General features: G+C 35.3%; 1 protein-coding gene across 2 annotated transcripts in view; it reads left to right on the top strand.

Annotated features, from left to right (window-relative positions):
- Positions 1-1,684, top strand: part of LOC122089056 (O-fucosyltransferase 1-like) — a 27,436-nt gene extending 25,752 nt beyond the window's left edge. For both annotated transcript variants that reach the window (XM_042658479.1, XM_042658480.1), the window contains one exon: positions 681-1,684. In XM_042658479.1, coding sequence (XP_042514413.1) covers positions 681-1,301 — 621 coding nt within the window. In that variant the 3' untranslated portion in view covers positions 1,302-1,684. The remainder of the gene's footprint in view (positions 1-680) is intronic.
- Positions 1,685-12,526: the final 10,842 nt, after the last annotated feature.

Genomic DNA, 12,526 nt, shown 5'->3' with positions numbered 1-12,526 from the left:
AAAAAAGAGAGATTGAACTCCAAACGGCCAGTTTCTGAAACACCACATGGCAATATCTAAATGGGGTGTAGAGCATATACCTGACCTTGGAGTGAGAAGAAATTCACATGAGAATGGTGTGAAAATATTTTCATTGATTAACCAGCAAGGCAACAAAGGAGGTTTGGTATCATTTTTTTTATCGTTTCAGAATCACTTCGGTCTTCCATTTTGACATCTCAAAAGAAGTGCTTCAAGAAGTCTCCTTTCTGATTAGACTGAGTACCTTTGTGGAAAAGGGGAAATATATTGTAGTGGCCATATATGTCAAGGTTCCTTCTATGGGGTTTCCTGCCATCTTCATTTTAATCGAAAACAACTTATTTGGGAAAAGAAAAGTGCATTTCCAAAGTTTGAACAATTCCAAGTGTATGCTGAGAACCTGTGGTGCACTAAAATTACTTCTCGGCATAATAAGGGCACAGATGAGTAATACGCACAGTATTTTAACAAAGTAACTGCAATTTTTATATAGGTCTGGACATCCAGTAAATGTTCTTGTGTGCTTATTCTAGGTAAAGGTGTTTGGACTCCAGGATATGCATTTTTCACTTGATTCATGTAAATGCTAATCCTGTGTTCCAATATTGTTTAGCTGTTTACTTGATCAAGGGATTGTTCTAAAGAGACTCTCTCTGCAGGTTGGTCTGATCTTGCGTGCTATGGAATTTGAAAATTCCACCCGCATATACCTTGCAGCAGGTGAGCTCTTTGGGGGAGAACGTTTCATGAAGCCTTTCAGGGCCCTATTTCCTCGCCTTGAGAACCACAGCACAGTAGGTCCTGTAGAAATGACGGCAGAGAACACCCGGGGTCTGCTGGGCTCTGCTGTGGATTACATGGTTTGTCTTCTCTCTGACATTTTCATGCCCACATATGATGGCCCTAGCAACTTTGCCAACAATCTCATGGGTCACCGGCTCTACTATGGGTTCCGGACCACAATCCAACCTGACAGGAAAGCTCTTGCCCCAGTCTTTATTGATCGAGAAAATGGCAAGATTGCTGGTTCTGAAGACGCTGTTCGGCGTGTGATGTTGAAATCCACATTTGGGGGCCCACACAAACGTGTCCGACCTGAGTCTTTCTACACGAATTCATGGCCCGAGTGTTTCTGCCAAACATCACCACAGAATCCTTCTGATAAGTGCCCACCTGATAATGTCTTGGAAGTTCTTGATAACCAGTTGCGAAGTGAAGGTACTGATGATGCAGAACCATTGAATACATCAATTTTGACAGATTCTATGGCTGTAAAATAAGTTGGCGATTAGCAGTATTCCTCATTCTTTTCCATGGGGAGGCAAATCTTTCCAGAACAAATGTGAATGGCAATCTTTTCGGATCAACTGCTGAATTAGTTACTAGTTTCTCCCATCAGTTTCAGCGTTGCAGGAATCCTTTTATCTGGGGATCCTATTGAGCAGAGGAGTTGAGCTGATGTAGAATTTTGAAATCTGAAAAAGGCTGATGCATAATTTACTTGAATTCTGTAACGTAAGAGAAAGTCAACAGTGTACCCCATTCTTTTAACAAATAGGACGGAAAGAAAAACTTCATACTTTGGAAAGTCTTTGTATACACGGGTGGGCATTAGTGTAAGAAATGTTCTTGTGCTTGTCATGAGACCTTTTGTTGTCTTGCAGAGGGTTTCTTGCAGTGCTTTCCATGTCCAGTAATGAAGCATACTGAGTAAATAACAGATCATAAAATTCCCTGGAAAGAGGTGAGTCTGGCCGGCATACAGGCAAACTGCTAGATGTGATTTGTTCTTCATATGAATGTAAACAGTCAACTTCTGTAATGAACCTTCGGTTGTGCTTTTATTTTGGAGCAAAATGAGGAAGTTGATGGCAATAATTTGGTGGCATTTTAGTCCTCTTACAAAATGAAAGGTAAGTTGACTGAATACAGCAAAAGGTATAGAATAGTGAACCTTTAATGAGATGTTATCTTTGTCATGCGTCAGCTCCAAATTTTACCAGGTACAACCCTCCCTTGTGGGTAAAGTTGTCTAAAAGTTGGAAGGCATTCACCTCTTCCATCACTTGTACTGTATAAAGGTAAAATATGTTGGATGTTACCTATAAACTACGACAGGAACATTCTTTGCCAAGAACAGAAAGTGGACTTCGCCCCAGCAATCAAACTACTGTGCCCCTGACGGAATCAAGGCAACAGTGCTCACAGATCAGCTTACTTAAATAGGGGGCGAAAGGACTTGCTGCTTGTTGCCTTGCGGTTGCTTATTCGCCAATGCAATATAATCCTACGACAATTAAGAGGGGATGAAGATCAGTCCTCAATATGAATAAGTTGGTAAACGATGCATGATTTTAGAAATTAGTTTCGGATTGGCCATCTCCATCAATTTACTATCATAAGGATTCATAACGTCTGATGAGTTACATGACCTCAAGGGGACAAATCCTAAATGAACATCTTATCTCTGATTTAACATTTCAACTTCCCGCGTTGTTGAAATATAATGGACCATTATGACACTTCAGTGCAGCAATTAGTATGAAAGGGTATATGCCATTCTGAATTCTGTTCATCATCTTTAATATTTACATCTCAAAGGTTTAAGGATCTTTAAGCCCTCCAGTCAAGATCGATCACTAGTTTGATTTGCATGTATCAGTCTCCAATATTTTGTAGGCTGTTTGGGAAATCAACATGGAGCATATCACCAACCGAGCTTCATCTTCCCGCCCCTCCCCCAATGGTCACAAGTTCAGAAGACCATGGAAGCGCATTTGGGCATGTCCTACTCTCCCCAAAATAAAAAATTTCACATGACGGGTTTGTGGACAAAGGTTAGCGGGTGACGCTCTTAGGCGACGACATGTTCCCATTGATTCCTCATGTTCAAGGTGTGGTGCCAGCCCCCTCTGAAACGATTGATCGTCGTTGCCATTGATCCCTCATGTCCAAGGTGTGGAGCCCTTTGTGAAACCAATGATCACATTCTTCTTGGATGTCCCTTTGTGTGTGCGGTTTGGTTTGGGAGCTCTCTTTCCTACCTTGTGCCACAGAGACGAGAGCCTCTTTTACATCTATGGATCAAAGGATGGATGCCTTAAATTCTGGTAATCGTGCAAATTTCAAAGACTATGAGCCTTGCTTCATTCATTTCCTGGTTTCTGTGGTAAGTCCATAATGATTTGATCTTCAAAAGAAGAATCTGGGCACCTATTGAAGTTGTTATGGAGGCCCTTCATCCAGGCCGCCTCGGACACGTCCAGCTTCATCCTCAACGATCCAGCCTGATCAGTGGAACCCCCTCCCCCCCTTCAAGGAACATTGAAGGTCAATTCTGATGCATCTAAAACCCCAGATTTGACTAACGGTGGCGTGGGTCTTCTTGTGTGCAACCACAAGGGTTATTGTATGTTGGGGGAATCCGAACCTACCATCTTCGACTCTATCCTTTTAGGGGAGGCCTTGGCCACTCGAAATGCCCTTCTCCACTCCATTGGTGAATGCTTTGACAAGTTCACTGTGGAATCCGATAACCTTGAGCTGGTTTGTCCTATCAAAAATCCCACATCCCTCCACTTGATTAACATCATCCATGACATTGCCATTTGTCTTCCCTGTTTGTGGAATGTAACTTTTCCCACATATGTAGAGAGATTAATAGCATTGTTGATTCTCTTGTTTGGTGGGCTTTTTCACTTTTGTGTATAACAGTTAGACCCAACTCCACTCCTTGGATTCTTGATTTATATAATTTTGAGGTCTTGGCCTTTATACGAAATTATATTCAATAAATTTCCTTATTACCCAAAAAAAAAAAAAAAAAAAAATTTGTAAATCAGCATATATATCTCCAATACGAAAGTTACATGAGATATAGTGTGGATCAGTTAATCACCTCAGCAACTTATTTTTGAGAACATAGCCCATTAATATAATAAAATAATACCACACCAAATCAATTTTAATTATGAAATTGTCTCTCAAAATTTATTTATTTTAAATTGCATGGTAAAAGATTAGTGGTAGTTTTGTCTTCCATCAATAAGTTGCTCAGTTTTCATTTAAAACATTAGACTATGATGTAATTAATCTTATAATTGTGATGAATAAATAATAAATCTTACAATGTACTCGCTTCCTTAAAGCAATATGAAAGTATCACTCTATTGTATGTCTCATCTCAGCTCCTGCCGTCACTTTGGGGAACACTAGAGTAATTGCAACCCTTTTTTTTTTTTCTTTCTAAGAAAAAAGAAACAAACTTATCCACCGGACCACCCCTATGCTTTTTTTTTTTGTTTTCCCATTTTTATTCAACTATGGTGAAGAGAGGATCTCCTCACAAGTGAAGTCTGATCTCTTTTTTTTTTTTTTTTGCTGCTAAGGATTATATGTCTCATCTCAGCTCCTGCCGTCACTAAAAAAAAAAAAAAAAAAAAAAAAAAAAACATTATCCAGCTCTATGCTTTTTTTTTTTTTTTTAGGACCATTTTTTCAACCATGGTGAAGAGAGGATCTCCTCACAATTGAGGTCTGATCTTTTTTTTTTTTTGCTGCCAAGGTGGTGGACTCCCCACTATGGTTGTCCGAAGAGGAAGTGGGTGTCCACTGGGGTCTAAGGGGTGGCGACTGGTGGGGAGGGGGGCTACTAGTGGTGTATGGTAAGCACCGGTGCACTTTCAAGAGAAGTTGATCCACTAACCAACCCTTGGGCACGCTCTAAAGCGAGCAATGCCAAAAATGATATTTTCAACCTTGTAGACTATGGGTTGGGAATTAATGATGACATAAGGTCATATCATCAATGGTTAAAGGATTCTTTCTTCTCCATAGGTGACGGAAAACTTAATTCTTTCTTTAAAAGGTAAAATAACATGAAACAATAGGGGACCTTGAATTGATGTCAGCTGAAACTAAACTTATCCAAAATTTAGCTACACAACAAGGCTTATTGGGCAACTTGTGAAGGCTAGGATATATATTGAACAATCCAAGTGTCTAAACCAAGTGGATATGGTGTTGTGGACAAATGCACAACCTCAAAGAATAAATCGTGCAACAATCACGCATAGTCCAAGGAATTTAACATGGTTCAACACAAATATCATTAAAAACCCTAATTTCCAATCAAATACAATTTTGCCTCGAACATGTAATGGAACAAAAACCCAACTCAATAATAATTATTTGGATCTTTACAATATAAGATACACCTAACCCCAAAGATCTCCACCTTGACTTGGATTTTTCTAGCTACCCTGAAGAAGACTAGTGTTGATGTCAAATCTGTAAACCCTATCATTTTCTCTTCTTGTCTAACACCCCCACTTAGGGTGTATTATATAGCTAATTGTTGCCACAAAATATGACATGGATCCATCCTTACTACCATCACGACCTACTCCGAGAGATCATTACCTCACCAAATCCGAAGTGAAAGACACCCATTTCTTTTCAGATTTGCATTTGTTCATTGCTTGAACCATCTACAGTATATCATTGACCTGTAATTCTTGCCTAAGTTCCAATAATAGGTCCGCCTATTTCAATACTCCCTATAGGTTTGTACATATACAATCGTTCGTCCTTTCATCACAATCATGGCACCTCTAGAAACATTGAGAACTTCACTTTCAGATGAGTATTGAAATCTTTTGAATCCAATGTTTTCAGTGAAATTAGATTTTTCTTAGATCTGTCTCATTTCTCACTTCAGTCAAAGTTTGCACGATCCCATCAAACATGCAAACTTGTACAGTCTCAATCCCGGCAATCTTGCTTTCTATAGTACTTTCCATTTTGACAGTACCATATCACATGCATGATATACAACAAATTAATCCTTGATTGGAAGTACATGAAATAAACAATTAGAATCTAAAATTTAATTTGAAGTTTTCGTACTTGATGAAGTAGTGAGAATGATATTTTCATCACTCTATGACCCTTCTATAATAACAAAATTTGATGATTTATCTCCATTTTCTTTCTCCTTCTCCTTGTTATCCTCCTTACGCTTTAGATAATTCCTCTTTATATGACATTCTTCCTCCCTATAATAACATTTTATTGACGATATTGTAGTTGCTGACTTCTTTTTTCATTTAATATGTCTCTACCCTGATCACTAATTGTAACCAAGAAAACACTCTCATCTGATGCCCCCTCACCATTATTTTTTCATTGTGCTTACTTATCAGCAAAGCAGTAATAACTTTTTCAAGTTTGAAAGTATCATTACAATATAATAGTATAGTCACAATGTGAAGCTAATAGAAGAAGTGTCTTATCCTCCTATTTGACCTTAACATCTATAAATGAAAAATTCATCAATTTTTTGTTGAACTTGTTTAAGTGTATCTCAAAATTTTCTCCCTCTAACAAACAAAAATTGTATAACACTTTCTTAAAAATCAATCGATTTGTCAATAGCTTAGATTTTATCTGCTCTCCAGCTTTCCTCATAATTCATATAGATACTCCAACTTGATGATCTCTTGAAAAGTGTTATCTATAAGATACGATTGGATTGTATTGTTTGTCAAATATCTCAACTCTTATCACTCGTCTTTTTGTGGTTTTTTCTGATTTTTTTCTGAGAGCTTTTAGTATCCTTTCTCTTATAAGAATATTCTTCACTCATTTTTGCCATAAGATGAATTCATTATAGCTAATAAAGCATTCTATGGATAGGTTTAAACGCTTCATCATCATTTGATTTACCTGATCTATGCCCACCATCAACCTCATCCAATCTGATCATTGTTGATATTTGTATGAACCCATAAAATTTATATCAATGGAGCAAAATTTTCCCGATGTGTCCATTCACTGTGTATAAAATATCAAACAATTAAAAAACACTTAAACCTCTATACTGTATCCTTAGTTCAAAATTAGATTTTTTGTACATAACACAAAAAAGTTCATATGAAATCGACTCGAAAAATATTTTCTTTCTTATCGATTGTGGGTCCTCTTCTCTTCACCTTTTTTAATACGGTATATAGTACTTCCACCAATTTTATTCCTAGAGAAGAAGGTCAATTTATTCTTTGAGAAGAAAAAAATATATAATAACAAAAATAGTCAAATAAAACACATTTAACGTGTCCTTGTCATATTTTTAATCATTCTTCGTACAAAACCTCTTCTTCCTCTTTTTTTTTCATCTCTTTCTCTACTTCCTCACTCCATTGTACGAACACCTTTTTATTTTTATTTTTTTTCTTCTCTCACAATATGCACAATTTCTTCTTTCTCTCATAAGGAAACATGTTGTGAAGAAAATTCACATCCACTTTTATAAATTAAAAAAAAACTTACATATTCTTATATTTTTTACTCTTCTTTCTCACTATTTTTTTCTTAGATCACCTACAATGATCAATTAGACCTTGCTCTAATACCATTTATTATGGACAAATGTGCAACCACGAGAAAAAAAACCAAGCAAACAATCACATAAAATATAAGGAATTTAACATGATTTAGTATGGATGCCTACATCCATACGAGAGAACCAAATATTTTCACTAATCCAAGAAAAACTCTTTACACCTCATAATGTTATTTCTCTTTGTTTATATTTAGGGTTTTTTCATACAGAGAAAATATATAGATAACCCTAAAACTTTAATCCCCATACAATTACAAGTACAAACATAATAATTATTATGTGGACCTGTAAAATACAAGGTATATCAAACCCCAATATATGATGCATACATAATTCATATCAAGATTTATTTTTTTGGACCCACAAAATATAAGGTACATCGAATCCTAATATATGATGTACACATAATTCATCTCAAGATCTAGGAGATAAAAGGTCAAGCCCAAATCAATATGACCTTAATCTTTAGTTTATCCATGACTGACACAAAAAGGCTTGACTTAGAGTCACTTTCGAATTTGTTTATTGGGTTTGTGATTTTATTGTAACCTATGATACAATTTTTTTACAGAAGAAAAAGATAATGAATATGCGTAAATTTTAGGTTGTATATGATCTATTGTAATAACTAATTATTATCAAATGAATACCCTTAAATATTGTATACACAAAGGCCTTGTTTGTTTAGAGGGGAGTAGGGGGAGGGATTGTATAATACATAGGTCCCACATATTGGTAGGGTGAATGACAAGAATGGAAAAAATATAGAAAAGTGTAATTTTTTCATCCCATACTTGTTTGGTTGGCTTGGAAAGTTGAACTTTACCTGTGATTGATAAGAAAGTTGCTAAACTTCAATACAATTACAAGAACACCATTATTTCTATAAGCCTTCAAATATTTATCAATAATATCCTCCCATCAGCACCTACTAGTGTGACCTTTTTCTTTTTCTTTTCTTTTTATTTACAATAAGATGTGGGATCCACTAATATTAATTATTTAATTTAATTTAGATAAATAAAAAATTATTCCATAAAATTTATTCAAATTTAACCAATATCCTAATACACACCAAATGGGAAACAAACTAATTTAAATATCTAGTAGAACTTTCAAAATGGAGAGCATGAAATTTGTCCATAATTTGTCTAAAATTTTGAGAATATTACATCACTAGTCTGTAGAAAATCATTAAATAAATGTATATCCCACTCAAGCATTTTATTCTAAAACCATGAAATAGAAAGAAGTTCTTCAACCTTGAGTCATAGCTCTAATATTATAGTTTTAAACAAAATACACTTAAAGAGTTCACAAAAAGGTAAAAACACGACATCCATAAATCTGAAAAGCCCTTCTACCCAATGGGGTCTTGTGAATGCCAATGCCTTTAAAGAAGTCTGCCCTGTGTGAGACCTCATATGACATAAATATATTAGCTTGCATTGGATTTTTATTCAAGTATTCAAAAGAACTACTAGCCATGACATCAAAAATATCAGGGATCTCTCGTATGGCATGAGTATAGGTGTCAAATCCATCTAATAAGGGTTGAATAGTTTGGGTTGTTCTCGAAGTGCAGATGCCAAATCCTTGATGCCTTCAGCAATGGTTGCTAGTTGATCAAAATAAACACTTTGTTTTTATTTTTTTCGCCTTGAAGTATATCGATTTCCACTATGCCCCTCTCCAACAGGTGATATCCTTGGATCTTATGAGTCTCCATCTACCACATTTATGTTTGACTCCATGGAATTGTCATCAAAGTTTATTGTAACTCCACTAGTTGTCTCTGATTGACTTTGGTTGTTATCACGTGCCTTTAGATTTCGGGCCTATTGGTCAGTTGCGATATCCTCACAAAAAATGTTCTACCAAATATCAAAGAACTTAAATTTCTTGGTTTTGTAGTACTTGGCTTTAGAGTGCTCCTATAACATAAAGCATATTAAGAACCAATGCATAATATTAAGTGAACCACAAGTTCAATTGTGCAGGCATATGTCGCCCTACTTAATTAAAATTAAGTGAACATCAAGTGTAAGTATGTTGGAGAAGGGGTCGCCATTGATTAAAAAATGTGTAGCCAAGGGGTGCGAGATCACATTCAACATAAGTAAACCTTAAGTCATGCTTGAATGCTCACACCTTGCCTTCTAGGTATGGGTAACACCTTATACCACACCATTGCTCATCCATATAAAAAAACCATAACTTTATATTGATATATGTTCCTTGTAACACCAAAAGCAAAACTAAGATTTAAAACCCTTTAAATTCAATATAAACTAGTATGAAGGGTCGCATCTTACTAATATGTAAGAGTTTCACACATTATCTTCATGGTATGTCAGCTGCTTGAGTTCAGAATTTCATCCAAAATCACTAGTGTTGACGATAGCATGGAGGGTCCTATAGACCTTCTTTACACTTATTCGATTTCGAATATGATCTTTGCTAACACTCAATCTATGGGTAGAATTAACAACATGAGATGCTTGCACATATGTTGCATCCTTAAACCAATTTTGGTACTTGTTGTCCTCTACAACTTGGGCACAAAAATTCAAACAAATTTCCATCCATATCTAAGTGCCACATCTGATTTTTGTTTCTTTTGTTAGTGTCATTAGATGATAAAGAGTTATATATAGAATCCATATAGAATAACAAATTAAAACAATATATGAGTAGTTAACAACAAAATATAATCCAACTAGAGGAGGGCATACCTCATATTATAAGAAAAAATAAATGAAAGTGATTGTCTAACTACCATCTAATCAACTACATTTGGTTAGAAAGAGAAGATATAAGTTTAAGAAGTGCAATATCTGAGATGATCTAAGACAAGTTTTCCAGGTTAGTGATGATAGGTTTTCATTTCTAGCCAAATAAAATGAAGACCTTAAAAAAATATATAACAAAAGACACCCTCAAAAAAGGAAGTGCATAGGAAGGAAAAAAAAGGTCTATTAATCTAAAAAAAAACCTTAAGAAAATGTTGTTTATATCTTGTGCATAAATCAGTTTTGACGTCGACGACTTCTTCCCCGATCAACCCACACTTGATGCATGATCTGATCCCTTATTCTGGTTCCTAGTCGGCCATTCTCAACCTCCTAATTTATGGTTCTACTATTGGATCTGGATTGAAAAAATGGTTCAAAAGAGCTTGATCCACTACATCAAAAAATGCATCATGTGGCATTACTCCCCTAATAAAGTTATGCACCAATGCACAAGCTAACATAATATCAATCTGCCTTTCCCATGAGTGTGTTGGCTTTTCACTAATTATATTGAACCTCATATTCCACACACTAAAGGTACGCTCAAAGGCATTACGAAGCGATGAGTGTCTATGATTAAATAATTTTTTTTTGTTCTCGGTACTTGGCCTCGTATCTCATTGAGGTGATATCGGGTGCTTCAAAATAGAGTAATAAAATTATGAAGTAATGAAAAACCCGCATCAACAAGGTAGTACTTACCTAATATCAATGCTGAGTAAGTACTAAAGGTTAGTAAATAAAGAGTTAAGAAATAAAAACAAAATAATAGTTATACAAAAGAAAATCATCTATTATAATGCCATTCAACCACCTGCAGGACATATAATCCCATTCTCCATGTTAATGGCACTAGCCAATATCCTCGAGTCTGAAGCTGACCCCTCTCACCCAGCTAAATCATGGTGAACTTAAGATCAAAATCACAAACTGCCAACACATTTTGTGATAACCATTGCTTTCAGCCCCAAAACCTACCCTCAATCTCTTTAGGTACCTTGGCTAGAACATGTGTCCCATTAATTGCACCTATACAATCCTAAAGGACCAATTATATATTAAAACAACTTAAATATGTCTAAAATTTTGTTGTAAGAACATACTTTCTATTTATGGATTTCATACCTTTAAGTACGACCACCATCTATCACTATCTTTGATAAATGAATGTTTCTCTTGAGCCGGTTGTCCATTAATAAACTGATCTTGCATGTCAAGAACAGAATAAAAAATCATATTGAAATATCTACTAATAGTCTCTCTTGATTTCTTCCAATATCCTCTATTAAGGCAGTTCCAAACATCAAATATAATAGTATGTAAAAATATAGCCAGTTGTTCTTTAAACCTACGATGAGTTGTATCATGGAGCCTACCAGATGCTCTGAACAAGAACGTGAATCTATGAAAACTATCTATGTTTATTCGGAGCATGTCAAAATGTTTTGTATTGCTCATTTCAATATCTTCTAGAAAAGTCCTTGGAGCTAAGTAGGTATCTCTATGTGGTGCTTCTTCTTCCTCCTCGTCTTAATCATCATCATCTAATATAACAAGTATGGCTGCTACAACAACCATACAATCAGCTATTGTTATATTCTTCTCCGTTGTTGATATACAACAGCATCCATATCTCACATCTGAAGGAAAAAACATTGAACTCAAATTATTGAAGTAACGACATTTCATTAGACATGTTAGTACTATATATTTGGACAGTTATGATAGAAAACTAACTCAAGTACCCAAATGAACTCTATGACCTGTTAGTATTATATACTTGGGCAGTTATGATAGAAAATTAACTTTAGTTGGATTGAAAATCTAAGAAGAATAAATGAAAATCCAAAAGATCTGGAACTTGAGGATTTTCTATGCTTTCTGGCTATGCTCTAATCACATGCTATCAAAGAATAAAAAATTGAAATTACAGATCTTGGAGAAGAAGCTTTGTTGCAAGGCCTATGACAATCATTAACAAACCTAGTTTGCAACATTGTATCTAAATAATGGAAATACATTATTATTTAAGAAAACAATTCCATATATCAAACTAATTGAGTTAACTAAAATAGTTTCTTTCACAACCATTTTTAAACAATAAAGTAGGTGGATAAAGTATTAACATTCCCACAAGGAAATTCCATATTTAGAGAAAGCAGCATCTCAAAGGTGCAAATGAAATCTTTGAGCATAATAAATTCTCTTGTTATACAACTTTCAGGACACTAAACAAGCAGGAATTTTCAAAATCATTTTCACAGAGGAAAAATTTTCCATTAGATTAGTGATAGATACCTACCATGAA

Source organism: Macadamia integrifolia, chromosome 9, assembly GCF_013358625.1.
Source record: "Macadamia integrifolia cultivar HAES 741 chromosome 9, SCU_Mint_v3, whole genome shotgun sequence".
NCBI classification, from domain to species: Eukaryota; Viridiplantae; Streptophyta; class Magnoliopsida; order Proteales; family Proteaceae; genus Macadamia; species Macadamia integrifolia.
Note: the sequence above shows the minus strand (reverse complement) of the source record. Positions and strands in the feature narration are given on the sequence as shown.